Source organism: Thalassophryne amazonica, chromosome 16, assembly GCF_902500255.1.
Source record: "Thalassophryne amazonica chromosome 16, fThaAma1.1, whole genome shotgun sequence".
In the NCBI taxonomy this organism is placed as follows: domain Eukaryota; kingdom Metazoa; phylum Chordata; class Actinopteri; order Batrachoidiformes; family Batrachoididae; genus Thalassophryne; species Thalassophryne amazonica.
This window is the reverse complement of record NC_047118.1, coordinates 66,675,747-66,698,825: the sequence shown is the minus strand read 5'-3', so window position 1 is coordinate 66,698,825 and position 23,079 is coordinate 66,675,747. Positions and strand designations below refer to the sequence as shown.

General features: G+C 39.8%; 1 protein-coding gene across 4 annotated transcripts in view; it reads right to left on the bottom strand.

Annotated features, from left to right (window-relative positions):
• Nucleotides 1-23,079, bottom strand: part of clec16a (C-type lectin domain containing 16A) — a 148,120-nt gene that overhangs the window by 64,854 nt on the left and 60,187 nt on the right. For 3 of the 4 annotated variants that reach the window (XM_034189765.1, XM_034189764.1, XM_034189766.1), the window contains 3 exons: nt 6,958-7,267; nt 3,012-3,129; nt 2,623-2,723 (listed from right to left, as the gene is read on the bottom strand). In XM_034189765.1, coding sequence (XP_034045656.1) covers nt 2,623-2,723; nt 3,012-3,129; nt 6,958-7,267 — 529 coding nt within the window. The remainder of the gene's footprint in view (nt 1-2,622; nt 2,724-3,011; nt 3,130-6,957; nt 7,268-23,079) is intronic. The other variant, XM_034189767.1, reaches the window with a different exon arrangement.

Genomic DNA, 23,079 nt, shown 5'->3' with positions numbered 1-23,079 from the left:
ACTATAATGTGTCATCTATGATAAGAGTGGCATTGCAGAACGTAGTAACCAATCAGGAACATTTTGAACATGTTAAAAAAATCATGATGTGACACATCATGATCCACCAAAGTGAATAATCAAATATAATCTGTGTAGATTAAGGGAAAATCCATCTTATACTTTAATTTTAAGGACAGCTTAGTTTTTTTTTATTATTTCACTACTGCACATTGAAATACATTTTTTCTGCTTGAATGTGGATTTGGCTGTGCAGTCACTGAGATGCAGGTTATAATTAAAGGCTAAAATTAAAATACAATGCAGACTGTTTTATCTGTGAAATGAGTGATGAGCGATTTCATAGCAGTGGGGTGAAAATGACTATAGATATAGCAGCTGAGCGCAGTGATATAGAGTGTGTGCGTGTGTGTATGCACATGTGCAGGGCAATATGTTCAAGGACTCACTGTTTGCTGACCTCTGAAATACATGTCCATAATCCAAAGAAAGACATGCCACAATCTTCAGCAGCAGACGTTTTCCAGATGTTAACAGAAACATTTTAGCTTTGTAGTGATGTCTAGTTATAACCAGGGGTGCCTAAAAGGGGAGAAAGGATTCTAGGGAACCATAATTGGCAGGAGCCCACAGAGGCCCCTGATACAATTATAATACTGACAAACTAATATGGGGGGTGGCCCAGTAAGATTTCTTTTCATGGGGTCCAAAATCCTTGGTGGCACTCCTGGTTATAACCACAGACTTTAGCACATAGAGTGCACACAGTACCATTGTGAGCATGCCAAATAGCACCCATGTCATGGGGCTGTGTTTAATGTCACATGTCATCTGCACTAACCTGATGTATAATTGTGTATAATACCTGGGCTCGACAATAGCACTGGTCCGATGGCCCGGCGGCCTTTTTTACATGTTCCGGGCCACCACGGGCCAGTGAAGTTCATATTTCACTGGTCCGTATGGGCCAGTAAGAATTAAAATCGCTTTGGGCAGATTTATTAGTCTAATGCCGCGTTCACACCGGGCGCGATCAGATGCTACAAATTCGCGGGGGTCGCGTGGCAACGGACGCGCCTCCTTCACCCGGTGTGTCGCTCTGCTTTTGCTGCGAAAATTCGCCCCGGTGCGTCATCAAATAGGAGGAGCTTCCATTCAGCTCGCCGGCTCCGGTTGTCAGTCAAGTTAACATGACGGACCTTGATCACACGGAGCGAGTTGTTGTGGAAAGCTGACAAACGTCATGAGACATTCACAATTCCGGCAGTATCATTATTTGCTGCAGGAGCTGCGTCTGGATGATGGCTGCTTTCAGCGGTCCTTCTGCCTCTGCAGGACCCAACTTGAGGACCAACTGTCCCGTTCACGCGCGCACATGTAAACAATTAAAAAAAAAAAGAAAAAAAAAGAAAAACAAACTCCGCTCCCGCTGCTGTGGGGCTGCTGCTCCTCCAAAAACTCTTGTCATAGTTGTGAAATAAATGACAAAAGAGACATACGTCCTGCTCACAGGCTGCTACCAGAGACATGTTGCACCACTTCGCAATGTTGGGAACATTGCCGAAGTGCAGACAAACTTCGTCTGCAGGCGCATCTTCTGATGTGGCGCAAATTTCGCTTCAACATCGACGCGTCATTTTCGCTTAAGCAAGATCGAGCGCCGTGAATATTATGAATTTCTTGAAACCTCCTGCCCCTGGGCAGAAACCAGGAAAGCAAAGGAAAGAACAGCTATCACCCTCAAAACAAGCACAGAAGAGGAAGGCTGCTGATGCTGAATATGAGAAGAAAAGGGTGAGGAAAACTTGGCAAACTTCCTGGAAGAAAAGACGGCCATGGCTGGAGCGTGATGAGGAGAGTGAGGTTGTCTTCTGTGGAACTTGTAGGGCCATGCCAGAATATGCTAACAAGTAAGTATAAATATACCATGTCCTGGTAGACAATGTGGTATGATTTCATACGCCAGTTTAAAAGTCTAATCAGTATGCCCTTGTGGAAACCCCACGGTGACAACATTAGCAAGGGAACTTGGTTTATGAAATTTAACATATTAATTTTGTAAATGATCAAGAAATAAATTTATTTTTGTATTAATGTCTGAGTGTTGAAAAAATTCCTATCAGTTACCTACCGACATTTTTTTCAAAGTTTACTCACTTTAAGGTTTTTATCATGTAGTATAAGAATTTTGTGTTTGTTTTCAAGTGTTTTTACATTAAGGAAACCCAATTCTAATGTCTGAGTGTTGATTTAAAAAATTCTTATCAGTTACCCCCCGGTTCGGCACAGGCGTGAAAGTATGGGCCAGTGATATTTTCATCCGGGCCAGTAACTTTCAGATTCTACTGGCCCTGTGGGCCAGTGCATAAATTGCCTTATTGTCAAGCCCTGAATACTATGGCACATAATTTGAGACTGCTGTTGTGGATAACTGAACCTGATTTCCTCATTTTTGGAATCGAGATGACAATCAGGGCAGAAAATCAGCAATGGGTGACTGCACTTAACCAGTCTGTCCTGTGACATTACATGCAACATGTTCTTGAGTCACTAATATGAGACAACACAACAAAAATGAATTTACATGTGTATAATGAAACAGAAAATGTCAGCGAGTCTAACCTCTGCTGTGCGAGACGGCATAAAGCAGACAGAGGACGAACAAGGCGTGGTAGTCGTCATCAGTGCAGTCTAGAGCGCTGTAAACCATGTCTAAGAACGGCCTGCAGAGAGATGTACCAATAATCAGATATCATCAGTCTGTCTTTGTCTTCATTCAGTTTCCACATCTTAGCAACTCACAGTGATATCCAACATATTCTGCCCTCAAATATGATGCCAATTTACCTTCTTACAGATGAAATGCCAAATGTTCTACAATAGTCTGGAAGGGAAACTGTAGAATTTGGGACTGACAATCTTAAACTCCCATATGAGTATCTTGTGCCCCCTTGCGGAGCTTCTAACCCAGGTTGGAAAGCACTGGTCTAACTAATCTGTTCTGTGTGTACCTGCTCCTGTGTGCGTGTCCCCGGGTGGCGGCGGCTGCTGCCGTTTTTTCCTCATCTGTAATGTTCTGTTCCGTCAGCTCGGACACTTTACACTTCTCCATCACCACCATCTCAATCTCTGAAGACACACAAACACATTTTGTACATAATATGAAATCCCCCCCACCCCCACCCCAAAAAAGCAACAACAACACAAAAATAAAACATTTTTATCCACATTCATGGAATGTGGAAACACAAAGACTTTCTGCCATTCTCTGATCTGCCCACAGCTGACTGGATAGTTCTGGAATCTACAAATTTGTGATTGGCTGAACTTGGCTGATTGGTTATCTAACTTGGGTAGATCAAAAAAGGACAAAAAACATTAAAAGTTCCTGAAGATCAAGACAGAGAATTAATGATGCCAGAAAGAAGGGTGTCTTTTCTTACTAGGAGAAAATAGCAAACTAAGGATGAGCACTTGTGAAGCGCCATACTTCTACCACTTCTACTTCTTTTACCCAGGTCTGTCCTAAAGTACTATGGTCACTAAGCTCAGAAGAGACCAACATTTTTCCTAATTTAAACAGTTTCAGAGTTTCACTGAAGGGGGATATTTATTTTTGTGTATGATTTATGTTTTAGTAACTGTGTAACATGCTCTTTTCTTTTTTGGGACACTTGGAGCACTAGGGATGAGAATCAAGAAGCGGCTCCAAATTTTTCCACGGGAATCATACGTCTCAGATGTTATCAGTTCTTCTTACCAATGCCCCCATGTTTTTCTGACAGTTCAGTGTTGCAAAAATTCATGAGTCATGACAGCAGATGTGACGTCATAACACCAAACTCTGCATGTAGCGACAAGGAAAACGGAGTTGATGCTGAGAACCTGTGTGTAGGACTATATGTTCCCACACAGAAAACTTATCAGCAATCGATATAGAATCGGGCTAATAATCAGAATCAATAATAGCAATGATATTGATAAAATATTATAGATTCCCATCCCGATGGAGCACCTGCTTTTAAAAGAAAGCAAACAATGTAAATTAATGCAACTTTATAACGTCAATATTGTGCAATGAGTTTGATCCTGCCAGTACCAGTATGTCACCATAAATACAGCTAGACATGGACAACTAGCTGAATTTCTATGACAAACCAGTTCATTTAATCTAACGGATTGAGGAGTTGCTGTAGATGAAACACTCAGGTTTGCACTTTTTAAACACACAAACATGCACACAGGAGTGAGAGACAGGCGGAGAGGTGAGGAGCACAGGATGGACAGTGTATCACCATGGAAATGAACAGTCTCCTGAAGACTGTATCACAAATGTGATCAGCAATAATAAAAAAAGGCACCAAACAGGGGAAGCAGCAAAAAGAACGACTCATCTCTAAATGGATGACTTAATTCGCTCACTTTTTTTGCTCTCTGTCCACATTTTCTTTACATTAGAGTGTAATTACTGCTTTGACTTTTTTTTACTGACAAGATTGAAGGCATCAGTAAAATTCAGAAGTAGCTCAGCAAAAACACAAAACACTTTAAAAAAAATTAATTAAATGAATCAAGATTTTCAGAATAACAGTTCTGTCAGCCTCAGATTGTGCAGCGCTCCCAAAAAGAACTTTGTCTTTCGCATTTTTTATCCCTACCCCTTTGTTATTGGTCACACTGTCACGACTGATCATGTCACTGTTGAGACATTTTGTGACAGCATAACACACTAGGCTTGTAGTATGTAATGTGTGCAAAAACATCTGTAGCATAGGAGTTAAAGAGGCCATCCATATTCACTGTGATCAGCCATCGCTGAACAGAGGAGGTGGATTACAACACCAATGTTCCCCAGTCTACAATGCAGTCCTGAAATCCCTTCCCAGGTGCCTCAACCTCCGTTCACAATTTTCTACAGGCGACATCAATAGATCATGTGTTAGAAAGGGACAAAGCCCCCACATTGGTTTCACCTGAAACCACTGATGGTGGTGACCTCGCCTTCTTTCACACTTTGGCGCATGTACAATAGTGGGTCACATAATAATAATAATAATAATAATAATACATTTTATTTGTAATGCACTTTACATTCCATGGAATCTCAAAGTGCTACATACCACCTCCAGGGGACAAAACCCCCACTGGGACTCTCCACCTTTTGGTTTTTAGAACTGAAAAAGCCTTTCAGATTAGAAGTGAAACATCTCTTCAAGAAACAAAAGAAGTCCAGCCACACTTTTTCAAGCTGCAGAGATGACTGGGACTGGATGACTGAGAACACAGACATCTGTAGCATAACTGTAAATGCTGTAGCACACCTGTAGTGTAACTTCAAAACTGTGGCACTTCAAGAAAACCTCCTGGTGATGTTATAGCAGGCATGACAATGTTATGAGCCCCAGGGAAACGTAAAGTATCACAAAACTATGTCAACGGTCGTGACAGAAAAACAAAATCTTCAATCATGCTGAAAAATCAGCTAGGGTTAAAATAAGACCATGGCATAATTAAAAAATATTCCCAGTTCATCACTGATACCCTCCTAGACTTGTGAAGGTTTTCCAAGATAAGCTCAAGGTTTCAGACTTTGAGCTTCCAGGAAGCATATCTGTGAAAATGAGAAGGGGGCTTTACCAGCAACACATGACATTGGAAACTATGTCGCACAGCACAGAGCTAAAATAGTAGCACTGAAACAAGCTCGAAACAGTAACTACAATTTCTTTAGTAAAGATCAAAGCAAACAAGAGCAGCACAAATCCTGGCATATGCCTCCGCTAGTATGTGAAGCTGGTGTATGGTTTTGCAGTAGAGGTGATACTGAAACCTTGAAATTATTTCAATAGCGAAAGACAGGTTTAAAGATTGTACATGGTATACATGAGGTATAATGACCCCCATTTTCAAACGAACCCTGCCAAATTCATGACTAAAAAATGGTTTCAAATCAGACAAGGCATTCTTTAGTTACTGCACAGAAATGAAATCAAGACTGTGTCCATAGTAGCCACACTGGTTAGCAGTCGACAGCCATTTTCGAAAGAAAACTTCCTTTAGCCTTCCCCATTAGAGCAGCGAGAAATGGTTTTAGTCACATAAGGCATTCTTTAGTTTTTGTGCAGAAATGAAAATCAACATACACTACTTTCAATGACACAAGGCATTCTTTAATTATTATGCAGAAATGAACATTTTACAGACGGGCACTCAAATGGATGCTCGAATGGACTTTGTTTAGGGGACATAACAAGGTGGAGACACCATTATACAAACTGCCCAACAATACGTTCTCTTGTTGCTAAAGCTAATATACTGCTTCTTCTAGTGATGAAGGTAAAGGACCCTCAATGCAATCAGTTACAGTATATGATACTGAGACAAATCACACTCAAGGGCAAAGATCAGAAGTACAAAAGACATACTTTGTCTTGGAAGCACTGCACATAATCTATAATTCTAAAAGAATGTGAATGACTGAAAATTGTCCTTTTGCACTTAAAGCTCATTTTATTTTAAACTATAAAGCACTTTTAGCACACATTTCTGTAGTATATTGAAGTAATCTTACTCATCTTGTGTATGGAATTGCCTGATTGATTCATGAATGTGTATGTCATTTCAGGATTGACAGTCACAAGGAATTTCCACCCTCAGAATTTTTGGAAAGCTTCAAAGTGCAAATGTTTATGTTCACACTCAGATCTCTCAATTAAAATTTTCTTTAAAGAAAACTGAGCATGACAAATGCTCTTATTCGTTCTCTTTTCATTTTAGAGGCGCTCTGCTGCTGCAATGGCTGCTGGGTAGCCACAATGGATCATGGGAGACTGACTGATTGATGGGAGTGAAGAAACACTCAGAGTCCTGTACTCCTGCGTGCAACAACACACACACACACACACACACACACACACACACACACACACACACACACACACACACACACACACTCACCTTCCGCTGTCTCCCCACTCGCTCTGCTTCCCTTAGAGCTCCCACCTCCTCCTCCTCCCTCTGTACCTTTTCCCTTCTCCCTCTCTCGACCTCCATCCCTCTCTCCTCTGCCATTCTCGTCCCAGCACTCCTCTCCACCTCCTCCGCTGCTCCCGCCTCCCCCTGCCCTTTCATCGTCCTCCTCTTCTCCCAGGTTTTTGTAGTTTGGCCTCTTTTGGGTTCTCTTTCGACCCCGATGGCGGGACAACTCCAGAGAGCGCTCCAGAGACTCCGGGGGTTTGGTGAACCGACGTACACCTCCTGTACTGGCCTTAAGGGAAAAGACAAGGAGGTTAGGGTGGAGGCCAAGATAGATTTGTTGTAATGTCCATCCTGTCCTGTTAATACATTAATTTTATATTGGACATCTCACACACATTAGCAATTCAAAATGCCACATTGAGCCAATAAAATACAATCCCAAATCAGAAAGTTGGGACAACATGGAAAGTTTAAGAAAAACAAAATTCAGCAAACCTTACATTTAGCAGTACGACCCAAAGATTTTCAGGTTTTGTGTGGTTAACTTCATTTAATTTGTTAATATACATTCGTTCCTGCATTTCAATCTTGCAACACATTCCAAAAAAAAAAAAAAAAAAAGTAGTGAAGAGGGAAATAAGAACTAGTCATGAGGTCAAACAAATTTAATAACGTTATTTCAAACAAGTGATTGTAATCACGATTTGGTACAAAAGCAGTATCCATGAAAGTATCTCAGTTTGCTGAGATGGGCAGAGAATCTTAAGTGTTTTACAAATGCATGAGAAAATCATTGAAATTTCTGAAAATAACACTAAAAGAAAAAGAAAGGTTGGAAAGGATTTGCATGTTTCTCCCTTTCCAGGGCATAAACCTCAATGATTTATAGAATTTGGTGGAATTTCAATGCATAAAGGGCAAGGGTGCAAGCATAAGCTGAACACCCATGAGCTCCGATCTCCTAGACGACACTACACCCAGAAATGTCATTCACCAGTAGCTGATATAACTACGTACATGGGCATGAGAATATTTGGGGAAATCTTTGTTAAGCATTACAATACAGTTACATTCACAAGGACTACTGGGGAAGAAGCGAGTACGGGTATTGGATAGGCATGCGTTAAAGTCCTGGCCTAGGGTTGAGCCGGATAGTGGTTTCAGACCAGTATCCGGTACGGATAAAGCATTTTTGACGAGCATGATACGAGTAAAACTCGTCAATATCTGTACTCGTGCTGAAGGACAATTCTCATTGGCTAACTGACTGCCTTCACGCTCTGTGATTGGCCAGTCACACACAGACAAGTCTCACTGCAGGATCTCTCTCTCTTGTTCCGTAAAATAGTTTCTTTATACTTGTGATCAAAAACATTGAATCTCAATTCTGAGGCTGTTCTGTAAATATTCATTCATATACTTAAGAATATTTGTGTTCTGAGTTCATAAAAAACTTGTTCTGTAAATAGTTCTCTTACTTTTGTGAAAGAAAACTGATTTGAATCTCAATTCTGAGGCTGTTCTGTAAATAGTTTTCAAATAAACAATAAATATAGCAACTTCTGATCAATCCATATCAATTTCAGGCTTAAAATAATGTACCGATTTAAGTCCCAGCCATTACGGGTTAAACCACGCCCACTTCTGGTTTAGGCCCCGCCACTACGAGTGCAGATACGGATACAGATAATTTAGATGCTTGAACAGATACATACAGTGGTGTACTCGCTCATCCCTATTCTGGCCTGTCCCAAATACACAATGTGTTAAGAATTTTGAAATGAAAAATGCAACAATGAAGACACAATACTTTGTGCACCGTAAGGAACGCTTTCAAGATTAAATATTTCATTACTTAGCATCCTTAATGGCAAAATGGCAAAGTGTTATAAAGGCATGAATGTATTAATATACAAAATAAACCTGATCACATAAAACATGAAATATCTTGGATTCATACAATTTGCAATGAAACAGAAGACAATTTAAATTTTTTTATTAGCATTTTCCTCATCCTCCCAGTTTTTCTTAGGGGCTATATAAAAATATTAGAATGTACTGTAAAAGAACAGAGATATAAGACAGAAACCGGAAGCACATAACTAAATAAATAAATAAAATGTTGATGAACAGAAAGCATATGAAAGCAATTAAGTCTTCAGCCTAGATTAAGAACTGTCTGAAGTTGAAGGACCTGTGATGCTCCCCAAAAGCAGCCGTCAAAGCTGAGTGGCATCGCAGCGAAAGGCTTCTTCACCACTATTTATTTTTAACAGCAGGCATTTTTCCCCAGTGATCTCAGAGGTATACTAAGTGTATACTACTGAAACATGAGAAGTAATTTCACCCTGTCCCATTTAATGATTTATAAATAAGGAATAATGTCTCTGGGTCCTCGGACTTTGAAACTGAGAGATGCCTGGCAAGAGCCCAGGGAGTCATGAGGTCCCTGGACAGAGGCTTTCGTAAGATGCCAATATTTTTGCAGCAGAATAAAGGTTCAAGTCTTTCATGTTCTGGTGCATCATGTCTTACTGCATGGTTATGAGACTTGGATGCTAACCGGTGACCTAAGGCAATGACTGGATGTCTTTGGTACCAGGGGTGTTAAGTTGGAATTCAGTGCTTCAGGAATGAAACCTGTGGATTGGCAATGATTGAGACAGAGTGGTTCCTGCAAAGTCCAAATCCTCCATAAGCTTGGGTTTTTCTGATGACTGGAAGATGCCATCATGGCCGACATCACGACAAAGAAACTTAGCTTGAAGCCTGTCCTTAGATGGAGAAGCTTGTGGTTATCTTTCACAGACAGTGCCTTATCTTTGCTGACACCATCAATGCAGTCAAGGCTTGACCGTGAACACTGTGTTCTAAAGTTACACACATTCCTCTGGGGGTGGTGTGTTGCAACATATCTCAGATTTGACCTGCATCTGCTGCTCTGGTTGTTTCTATTCTGCTACATAGTCTGTGGGTTCACTATGTGTGTTTAGGCAATTCTGTACCTCAGTTTATAAAAAAAAAAAAAAAAAAAAAAAAAAAAAAAAAAAAAAAATGGGTGGTGGAGTAAAGATAGGACCTTTACACCAGCCCTATTCAGGTGCTGGCCATTAAATCTCAACACTTCATTGAGAAAAAACATTTCTACAAACTTGCATACAAAGTATTTGCCATTTCCCACAAGTGGAAAAACATAAAATAGTGAATAGGCACAAATTTATTCCACAGAACAAAATTAAATACAGTATTTAAACAGATGGCTAATTAATTTTTCCCCTTCTAAAACTTCCTGTGATTGTTATATCACTTACTATTAGTACACCAGCATGATCAAATTCAAATTAGAGATACACTTAAATGGGATGTGCACTTCAAATTAGGTGAAAAACCAATAAATTTAGTTCAAATTATGGGCAAGAGACTGACACGCACACATGCACCGATGGAGTAAATGAACCTCATTTCTACAGTACTCTTCCATCTGATGGAGATGCTCAAAGTGCTTTACAATGATGCCTCACACACACAGCAGGATGCTGCCAAGAAAGGATGGTATCCCATTGTTGATTATTGATACTTGTTTGTCTATGTTTTGGCACACAAAATAAATAAATCAGATACTAAACTGAAGCTGAACTCAGGTACAACTGGTGGTAAAAGCATTGTAGAACAGACAGTAGTGAGCAGGGGCGTGCTGGGAACATTTTTCAGCCCGGGAGTTTCATATCCAACCGGCCCACAAACCGCCAGCATTTATGTACTGACTGACTGTGAAAATTGGGCGGCTTATAATAGAAAGAAAAAGTTAGTTAGTTAAAACAAGAACGGTATCGTTAACTCACCAGTGCACCACCTGGGCATACACTGTGCGATTTTTGGCCCTTTTTTAGCCGATTTTTCATTTGTGCAAGAATTTTTTGGATCGTGCCGAGTTTCAGCTTAATCGTGCGTCCTGCGTCGTGCAGTCTACATGGAGTAACGAGCTGCGTTTAACATCTCACGACCACCTCCCGATGGGGAATCATATGGTCGGATGAAAATCAAACCTGTTCGTTATTTTGGTTGGCTGTCGTGACTCGTGAGGGTTCTGCACTGTTGAAGCAGCACTACAAGCATTTACGTGCTGATCACGTCGAACACTGTGCATGTGCAAACACCGGAGAGAGCAAACAGTGATCTCATGTAAAGTCTTGTGTTTTTTTTAACTGTGTTACCTCGCAATAACCTAATATCATATTAAAGTTCATGCCTATCAGCGCGCACAGTGAGTGGAATCAGGTGGGGGGGAGACTGTACGTATATGCGCGCGCGCACACACACACACACAAACAGGATTTACGACAGATGAGGGAATAAGCTGCTACACCTTGTGCAGCTGTAAGACTCCGTATGAAATATAGTTTATTTATACAACAGTGTAAGTACCAACACCTGTTATGCATGTTTGTTTTCTTTTTTTACTGTCCTCTCATGAATCATGTTGCTGTCTGTTTTTTTTTTTCATTTGCCTTGAATTTTAATTTAAGGAAATTCAAGGCAAATGAAAAAAAAAAAAAAGAAAGAAAAAAAAAACATGTTGCTGTCTGCTGTGTGCGCGCGCGCATATATACGTTCAGTCGCCCCCCACCTGATTACACTCACTGTGTGCGCTGATAGGCATGAAATAAATTTTTTTTTAAAAAGAAACGCGACCCCGACGTGTGGTTTTTGAACGTACAGTGTGAGCAGTCAGATCGCATCAGAGCATCGGGCCGTACAGTGTGAGAACATGAATCGTGCACTCTGAACTTTTATACCCTGCGGTTTTATTGCACAGTTTGAGCTGGAGCCAAGTACAACGACTGAAAATATCATACAGTGTATGCCCGGCTTAAGTCAGTGAAGTCTGTAAGTAGCTGGAAGAGGTGGTACTGTACTACAAATGTTGATACGGCTGACATCCTGGCATCAACGGGCATATAGCCTGTTATGCCCGGCCCTATTCACCATTTCCCTCTTCGCTCTGTCTTCTTGAAAAAATATCTGTGAGCTTTGCACACTTGGCAGCATCTTCCTCCAAAGCTTTTCTTTTCTTAATCTAGCTTTTTCAGCTCCACTTGGCTTTTTTCTGTCCATCTTTTCACTCACAGGCCACTCCTCCTATACTTGCTAGTAGCGCAAGTCCCATCTGAGCGCACAGGGCTTGATTGGACTGAACTAACTGTAATGAATGCATAGGGGTTTTAAACGTGTAATGGTATGTCCCTACCTTAGGCTTTGGAAAAGATAACAGCGTTGCAAAAGAAGCAGTCTTAAGTTATTTTCGTGATTGTAAAACATTCATAACACTTAATGTCTTCTCTTTAAGATACAGCAGCCCAAGTGTCTTGCTGTGTAGCCTAACAGTTAGTGGTGGTCATATATGTATGCATATATTAACACCCCCTCACAACGGCCCCAGGTTGGACCAGCCCACCGGGAAAACTCCCGAATCTCCCGATTGCCCAGCACGCAGTAGGTAGTGAGCAACCAAGAAAGTTTGAAACGTTTAAAAAAAAAAAAAAATTGTGATTTGGGGATAATTTCTTAGAAAAAAAAAAAGGTGAATAACTGGATTTAATTGATGCAGATTGAAGGCAATCTTGTGCAAAAGTAGACAATCGGGTGCTATCGGGTGTACATACTCCTCCGCAACATGAAACTAATGAAAAGCGTGTAGCGCTCTTCAGTAGCAGACAGTTTTGAGATTTTAACAGACGTTTTAGTTTTTTGGAGAAGTAGCATTTTGCGCATGCATGCAAACAACCTTGTAATGACAAGCGTAAATACTGTGATGTGTTTGGCAATAGATGGTTCCACTCGTGTAATCAGATATAAAATAGTTGGTAACAGTCACAACTGGAAATACATAAGAATACCGGCTACAGTTATAACTAATCTAAAAAAAAAAGTTGGCAAAATGACACTATAGCACTCAAATAACCACTGGGAGCAACATGGAGACGAAAGAACTTGCTTAAGCACACCTTAGTGATTTTCCTGCTCAATGGGGAATCACAACCCCGCTGCTGTACCTGTACGTTTCCATATCCCCTTTCCGGCCTTACAGCTGACGTGGGATAAAGGTTTATCCAGCACAGTGACCCAATATGAGCCTGTGTGAATTCAAATTTACTCAAAGTTCAGACTCTATAAAATAGTGGAAACTTGTAGGATCCAAGTCTGCACATATGACAAGTGCCTAAAAGCTGGGAAGTCTGCCACTCACAGTGCCACATGGTGGCCATCATCTGTAAATCAAAAAGAAAGTACAAAATACATGCCCTCAGTGTTTTGTTTTGTTTCTAACTGTATAAGTAAAACAGGGGTGGTTTTAGTGCTCAGAAGTGAGAAAGTCTTGACAGTTTCCTCTGGTTCTTTTAATTCAGTCCCAATTAAGGTCCGAAAACAAACTATTTCACAGTTTAAATGTATTTAAAATTGTGGTAAGATTCAGGCCTGGTCTCTCACAGACTGCACACACGCAGGAGATCCGCCTGTGAAAAGCCCAAAACAAAAGTAAAACAAATACTTTTTATAAAACAGCAATGTGGGCGTGGAAAAGGGCAGACTTCCAACCTCATTGGCTTCCCGTGGACATAGGAGAAGGTCCGGACCCCTGCCCAAAAACCCAAGTGAGGATGAAGCCTTTGGTAACTTGATTCTCTTTGTTCTAAGAGTCAAAACCGGCCAAATCCAGTTCCACACACATTTTAAGCAGTTACCAGATGCACAGGAAAAGTATAATCATTTAAGTAAGCTCATATTTGATACCATAACATAATAACAAAATAGAAAATAAACCCACAGATATTATCTAACAGTCCCATGTTTGTGTTTGCATGGGTTCCTTCAGAGAGCCCCAGCTTCCTCCCACCTCCAAAGACACCCAGATTATGTGAGCAAGTTACTAGAAATTGACCATAGGCGTGAATGATAGAGTGAATGAGTTTGTCTGTCTACATGTAGCCCCGTGAGAGACTGGCAGCCTGTCCAGGGTGTACTCCACCTCTCTCCCAATGACTGCTGGGAAAAGGCTCTGGCTCCCCGTGACCCTTGACTGGACTAAATAGAGTTCTACATGAATGAATGAATTAAAAAAAAATAAAAAAAAATGGATAAAACATTGATTTGTTTTCATTATGTGTTATGATAAGTCTCATTTGTGCTCATAGAAAGAAAAAACAAACAAACCTCAAACTAAAATAAATACTGATGTTCTGATATATATATATATATATATATATATATATATATATATATATATATATATACACACACACACACACACACACAAGTTAGAAGATGAGAATCTTTAAACTTGTCTTTTCCCAGAATACAACATAATACCACCTTTTACTGGCACATACATAGTTTTAAAAAAAAAATCATCCACACACACACACACACACACACACACACACACACACACACACACACACACACACACACACACACACACACACACACACACACACACACACACACACACACACACACACACACACACACACACACACACACACACACACACACACACACACGGCCTGACAGTAAATCCCTTGAGCACAATCATGTTGATATGCTCAAACATACAAGCCACTTCCTGCTCTGACACTCTGTTAGATTGGCAGTAAAAATGACCACACATGCACACAAAAGCTTTTGAAGTCACTTTGGTGACAAATGAACTAAAAAAAAAAAAAAAAAAAACCCCACGTGTCACAATCAATCAATCCTCAAGCGCCCACTGAAACACACAAAGGTGCAGAGGAAACAGCTGGTACACGACACAATGTGTAGTCATGGAAACACTTGGAGGATAAAAATAAACTATGACTACTACTACCACTAATACTACTGTATTGCATTTACAAATAAAATAACACTATGTAACACATTTTTTGTTCCTGGCTTCTAAGTGTTATATTTCAACTGCTTATGTCTAAAGTCCATGGAAAAATTACTACATTCAGCACAAACTTTGATTTTTTTTTTTTTTTTTACGTTCTAGAAAGTTCTAAAAGTTTATTGAAATTCCTAGATAATTCTGGAAACATCTAGAAAATTCTGGACAGTTCTAGCAGTTCAAGAATATTCTAGAAGACTACTCAGTAGGAGTGAAGGCGAATCGAGAATATTCTTGAAAACAGACAAATTTCAAAATATCACGGTCCTGATCACAGAAGCAAAGTTTCTGTGGAATAACAGCTATTTTCTATTTATTTAAGGCATAACAGGTTAGGAAAACACACTGTGTACCCAGGAACAAAACAAAAATAAAAATTTGTAATAGTGCAATTTAAAAGGATACAAAGTGTTTCACATTAAGACACAACAAAGTGCATAACACTCAAAGTTTTCACCCACTTCCTCAAGTCTTGTAATTTTGAATTTGTTAATTTCCACAATATTAATAAAACAAGTATAACCTGAATAAACACAAAATACAGTTTTTACATGGTAAATGGACTGCATTTAGATAATGCTTTTCCATCTGCATTAGAAGCTCAAATCATTTTACAATTATGCCTCACATTCACCCATTCACACAAACACACTCACACACTGATACCAGGGTGCTGCCATACATGCATCTTGTGTACAGATGAGATGAGTTGGTATCGGTTGGATGAGTTTGTATCAGTTTCTGAGATAGAGGACATAGAGGAGAGAGGATAAGTGACCGCCCTCGCTGGAGTCCCAAGCGACAACTGCATGCTTCTGGTTTGGATGTTCGTTGATAGTTTTGGGTTTATTATGATGATGTTTGTTTCACCTGTTACCTCCTTGTGTTTCTTTAAGTCCTCTTGTGTTCTCCCGCCCTCAGTCATCACACCTGTTGTTTTTGTGTTTATAAGCCACACCCATCTGCTTCCTCACTTGCTGGTCGATTAAGCCCCGGTCACATGGCACTAATGAAGGACAACAAAGCCAAAACAAAATGAGAAATGTGGACTTGCGTTGACTTTTGGAGACATCCTTTAACTGTCGTCCAGCTTTGTTCCTGTAGCTGGCGCTTTGTCAGAATTTTGAAAAATGCGAACGAATCCCGATGACAACTTCAATTTGTCCGTATTCCGTTTTGCTTTCTGTCTTGATGGCTCCTCATCCTTTGCGTAGTTCCCGTACCGTCAGCGTTCCATTTGACTATTGTCCAACTTCGTCCAACCTCCCAAGTCCGATGTCTTGCACGAACATTGACGATATCTGAACAGATCAATAACTAAAGATCCGAGGAGCTGAACATGACTCGTCCATGTGTGGGACGAAAAGTAACATCATACAGAAACTATTTACACACCTTCCAGCCATTCTTGGCTGGAACAGCCGTGCGCACACGCACGTTCATCATGAATGTTTCGTTTTGATTTTGTTTAAAGCCTCAAAGTCAGTGTTCGCTTCGTTTTTCTTTTGTTAATTTCAGTTTTGTTTCATTTCTTTATGCGCTCTTGATTCGCAGGTTTTTCAATGATGGGAGAAGTGCAGGGTCATTGGTCCACCTTTTCTCTACGATTTGTGATTTTTTTCCTTTGTTAAGCTATCGTTGTGTGCCGGGCCCTTACATTCAGTCTCTCATTTCTGTCACACGTTCTGTCTGACTTCGCGTGGTTATTCCACTTTGTAAGAGTTTACTCCCCGCTGTGTTTTTTTGACAGTTGTTTTTAGTTATCTCATCGTTCGTTTCTCACCAAGTCTTTTGTGATATGTTTGGAATTTTGTCACGTTAGTTTGCCAAGTTACCTTTGTCATTCACTGTCACCGTGGAATATTAAACACCCTGGTTTTTGCCTTCACCTCTGTGTCCTGGCTGCTTGCATGTGGGGTCTTATCTTGACTCAGTTTAGCGTTAAACACACCATCTGCTCTAAAGCCGGCCTCCCATTAGAAATTTTTGGCCGCAGTTTACAGATTTCAAAAATGAGGATTTATTAAAATAGTAGGCAAATTTTGTTTCTTACTGTCATTGTCAACTCCACTGGAATACAGACAAGTCCCATGACATGAATGCTTGTACGCATTCCCCACGCAACACCACTCCAATATAGTGCTGTGGGGTTAACCGTACTTTTCCACACGAAGCCTGCAGTTATTACCATACTTTCCCACAAAGCTTAAATGTATCTTAAAATTAAACACTTGATATATACTAACAAACCCGCAGTGACACCATCCATAGCTTTTAAATAGAGACCCGGAAGACCAGTTTTGAAGCCCAAAAACTGCTGCTCTGGGTGTTGCCATGTCACCAGCGTTACTCAGCCTATTTCATGACTAATACATATTTGGATTAAGAAGTGGACTGTGGGCATGCATAACTTGGCTGTGACAAAAGAAGCCTGATTATGCCACCAAATTAAGAATTACGAGTATTAACAAGATAAATGAAGAGGCTAACCTCAGTTCAGGCGTTTATTAAATCATATTTTGGGGGACTGAGTGGTGGTTCTCATAATTGTCAGATATTCCAAATATTTGTAAGAAAATGCTCAAAAATGACAGAGACAGTCAGCCAAAGGGCCGCAGGAGCTGCCGCTAACTGCAGCTATGACACTCTGAGCTCAGGTCAGCTTAAAACACCTTAAACTAAGAAGCTATAAAAATAAATAAACAAATAATCACCCCACACAGTTTTTATGGAGGGAGCAGGGGTGATGGCCAAGTGGTTAGTGCACTTGGTTTTTGGGTGGAAGGTTCCCGGTTCAAACCCCACCCCTGCCACATTTCTCCATGTAATTTGGAGCTGCATTAGGAAGGGCATCCAGCGTAAAATGTGCCAAATCGACCCCGAGTAAAAACAAGAGAGCAGCCAACGGGACTTCCTTACAGTTGTTATGGAGGGGGAAACTATCTATAAAGACCTAAACTGTTTTGTACCAGACTATAAACAACTTTATTTCTGCTCCAAAGTTGGCATTTTAACATGGGCTTCAATAGAAATCTGCCCACTTTTGAAGCCAGCCTCACGTGGTCAGTCAAGGAACCGCAGCTTTTTTTTTTCCAGGTCTGCCTCATTTTGGAAGCATTGAAGCTTTCTTCTTTTCAACATTTCAAAATGCTCTTCTGTTTGAGAGCGTGACATGCTTATCATGGTAGGTCCTCATCACTGCATGTTATATCTGCATGTCCACAGTCACATACTTTGCCACATAGAAATTAGAAACGTGTATGACATCTATGCTTTTGCCAGAGTGATCGCTCATCGCTTATTGCTGTTTGCTGATCACACCCCGCTACAGACAGTTTTCATGCCACTCCAACAAAATTGTCCATCCCTCACTCCAAACATTAAATAATGTGCAGTGTATTTTAATTTTATGTTAAACTGTAGCCTGCTATCAAAATAACTGGGCAGCCACATTCAAGTAGAGTTATTTGAAAATGCACTAATGGGGGGGAAAAAAAAAAAAAAAAACACACCTGTACAACTGAATGGGACTGGTACTACGCCAATGTGGCACGAGACATGTTTCAAGCTTGACACTCCAATTTCTTCTAATATGCGGCCCACACTGCAGCCAAAATGCTTACTCTCCATTTCACACCACGCACGACATGACTTTACCTAAGTATTATGTCCATCTGCACAAATTATTTGATTTGATTGTTTATTTAGTCCCCATGGGGGCAATTCAGGTGCACTCAGCAGTAAAAATTGCATTCATAAAACCACATCATACAAGTTCATAAAAACACAGCAGAATAAATATACAAAACAAAAACCAAGAAAAATAAGGTGCAAGTCAGTGTAGACTTAAGTACAACAGTGAGTCCTTAGGTGTTATTTAGGAGAGCAATGGCTGTGGGAATAAAAGAGTTTTTTAGTCTGTTGGTTCTGCATCTGGGCATTACCAGGCATCTGCCCGAGGGCAGAAACTTAAATTGTGAGTTCAGAGGGTGTGCCGAATCTGCCATAATTTTCTTGGCTTTTGACACAATCCTTGTTTTAAAAAGGTCCATGATGTCCGTGCACTGAGTTCCCATAATTTTACCACATTCCTTGACAATATTACAAAGACGGTTGCGATTCTTAAGGTTCAATAAGTTGAGCCAACACAGTAAGGAAAAGGTTAACACAGACTCCACAAAGCAACTGTAGAACATTTTCATGAAGACACCATCTACGTTGTAATTCCTAAGTTTTCGCAGAAAGTGCATTCTTTGATGCACCTTACTGCACACTGCATTAACCTGCAATTCAAAAGATAATTTATTGTCAATTTGGATGCCCAGATACTTATAATTCTCAACAACATCTATGGGCTTCCCATCAATGGACATTTGATTCAGAACAGGTGGTGTTTTCCTGAAATCAATGTGCATTTCTTTAGTTTTGTCCACATTTATATAGAGAGAGGATGAATGCCACCACTCTAAAAAGTCCAGCAAGACCAAGTTATGGTCTGTGGCGTCATCACTGTGCAGAAGGGACAGGATAACTGAATCATCTGCATATTTTATGATGTGATGATTATCATGTTGGCTTTGACAGAGATTAATATAAAGAACAAACAACAAAGAAGATAAAATGCAGCCCTGAGGGACTCCAGTGGATGATACAACAGCATCGGAGAGAGTTTCATTAACTCTGACTCTCTGCGATCTGTTTGTTAAAAAGTCAATAATCCATAAAATTAGGCCAACATCAATGTTCATGTCTCTTAATCGCTCTGCCAATACATGTGGTTGTATGCAGTTAAAAGCAGAGGAGAAATCAATAAACAACATCCGAATAAAGGTATCTGCACCTTCAAGATGCTGCAAAGCCAGATTAAGTAGAGTGGAGATCGCATCATCCACGCCCCTTCCAGATCTGTATGCGAACTGGAGTGGGTCTAACACTCCCTGTGTTTGTCTTAAAAGCTCCTCTTTCACAATTTTCTCAAAAGTCTTCATAACGAGAGATGTTAGTGCTATAGGCCTGTAATCATTCGGTTCTTTAGGTGACTTGTTTTTTGGTATTGGAACAATTGTTGAGGATTTCCAAAGGGAGGGTACTCTGCGAAGTTCCACTGACCAAGAAGAGATGTGGCAGAATATATCAGCCAATTGCACTGCACAGTTTTTAAGTACCCTTCCCCCAATACCATCAGGCCCTGAACTTGTCCTTTTCTTAACACTTTTAAGGTGCTTAAGGACCACACCTCTATCAATGGATAAGTTAATATTACTGGGCTCATCATTCTGAAGGACACACATTTTATGATTAAAATTCAGGACATTAAATCGATTATAAAAAGTATTCAATTCATTTGCAAAGACCACATCTGAAGGAAACAAGTTAGTACTCATAACACCAGAGCTTGATTTTGAATGCATTCCTAACATAGATTTCATTCCCTTACAAGATGAACGTAGATTTCTAGAAGTAAAAAGGCTTTGCCCTTTGTTCTTGTGGTCATTTCTAGCTCTCCTAATATTTCTTTTGACTTCTTTCGGCAATATGTGATACATAGACATATCCCCTCCTTCAAAGCATTTATTTCTCTAGAGAACCAGAATTTTTTATTTGAGAAGGAATTACACCCAATTATTCATGTTTTGTGGATCACAATGCATCCAGATGTCACAAATTGTTTTTAAACATGTTCAAAACTTTCCAAATTGTTAACAACGTTGTACAACTCTATTTTTATTACCGATTACACGCATTTTCAGGTCCCACTTGGGTATCTGATTTATTTTATTGCACCAAAAATGTGCAAAGTTGATTGTCAAATACAGTTGTCACCGACCGAACAGTCCTTCCTAAAAATCGTTCCCATGCTTTCACTGCATATGCGTCAGCAGGAATTCACAGATTATTGCCTCATTTCTGCTTAAAACTGCACTTCAGTTTTCGTCTATTTTAGCGACAGATATTTGAAGCTTTTGTACAACAATCATTTACACATGAATTCAGCATTGTTTCATAATAAAAGACGGGGGACCAATCAGAGCGCAACAGCAGCACCTCTGAGTCTGATGTCATTAGCTGTAAAAAGTCCCTTCAGCGCTTTCCTTGTTTTCACTCAGGGTCACCACAGCAGATCCAAGGTGAATCTGCATATTGATTTGGCACAAGTTTTACGCTGGATGCCCATCCTGATGTAACTCAACATTAAATGGAGAAATAGCTCAATTTAATTAATAAACAGGTACATATTGACAAGATGGACCAAAGATAGATCACTGCCAGTTCTACTGAATATAAACATCATTTCAAAAGACTCAGATTAGCTATAGTATGAAATAAGTGAATTACTTTGAGTTTTATTTAAACCAGGTACATAATTCTCAGGATAGGGGTCATTTCTGTAAATGTGCCTGTGTGCACCACCAGAATGGAGTGGAAATAAAATAACTAGGATGTGCTTGCAGTGTTGACTTTCAGCATTAATCCAGGGGGGTTTAATTAAAAACTAGAGTGTTGCCCGTAGGGATCCACGGGCTCTAGATTGGGTAGTGTTTATAAAATAGGTAGCTGACATTTTTCAAGGGTGGTAATAAATTGTGTAAAGTTTCTAGAATGAGTTGGAATGGTGTGATTCCAGAATGTTTTAGAAGCTTAGACCTTAAGACCTCAACCGTTTTTAGAAGAAGAGCTCAACCCTTTTATCTCCTGTTAATTAAGTAATATTTTTAATGTTAATTTATTCTCTTAATGTATTTATAAATTGTTTAGGCTCTTGTTATCATTTGATTTTTAAATGTACCACAATGGAAATAAGTGTTTACACTTTGTTGTATCATCCATGTATTTACAATTATATTATGTACTTACATTGACCTTACTAAATAAAATCGCGCACGCACTCATGCATTTAATATGTAGATGATTTACGCCCCCCCCCGCTGGATTGACACGAGTCCAGAATGTAAACATCAATGTCCATTGTTCAGTGTTGTTAGCAAATATTTGTAGCTTCTCTAAAAATATTAGTGCTATCAACGTTCGGTTTTGGTGCCATTTATTCTTGACCCAAAAATACAGAAACATACCAAACAGAAAATGACAGCTCTCCCGAGTTTGTGCGTAATCAAAATTGCATGCACATGTGCACGCAGAGCTTTTTTCTCTTCTGCATTCTGCTGTAAGCATGTGCTTTTAATTTAACAAACAGAGACAGCAGTGGAAGACATTAAAAGCACTACACTTTTCATTTGTGGTATCGGAAGCACTCGTGGTAACAGCAACATAACACTTAACTAAACAGAATAAACCAATTGAACTACAAAAATACAATAAATCAAAAACACTAACAACACCGTTAAACTAACATGAACCACAATAACAACATTTAAAACCCCAAAACCCCAAACTCCCATGGTGTATTGCAGCACAATGTCCATTGTTTACTGGTCAGCTAAAATTGCTAATTTCTCAAAAAATATTTGTCCTATCAACTTTCTGTTTTCGCAGCATTCATCCCTGGCCCAAAATACATAAGCATACCAAACGGCAAATGTCAGCTTTCCCAATTGCCGTGATCGAAGCCATAGACACGCATGCCGGCAAACAGAGGCCACTTGGCTATTATAATATAGATATCACATAAACAGTTTAGGAATTATGGCCATTTTTATACACAGTGCCTCCATTTTCAGAACCCATAAGTAATTGGACCAACTAAACATAAGGATTATTGTGTAATACAAATAATCACTTTTACAGCCCGTTTTCTTGCGACAAGTCAGGGGATGGATACATGAACATTTCCGATCACTGAATGTGTGTCGGACTTCATTTCCATCAATCATTAACAAATGCAAATTTGTTAATGACTGATGGAATCATTAACGGTAAATCTGTCTGGAGTAGGTAATTCTCAAAAACTGAGCAACTGTGCAAGGAGGAGGAGGATAGTAAGGGAAGACAACAAGACACCCAAGACAACTGCGAAGAAGTTACAGGTTTCTGCAGCTGTGCATAGAGAAAGTGAGCCGAGTGCAACTTTTATCTGTTGCATCACCAATTGTACAGCTTCATGGTGGAGTGGAAGAGAAAAGGATTTTCTTAAGAAGAAGGCGCTCAGTTTTTGTGTGTGAAAATCTCAAGACACATTTGAAGGAATTTTAAAAAGACTTCTTATTTTCAGTACT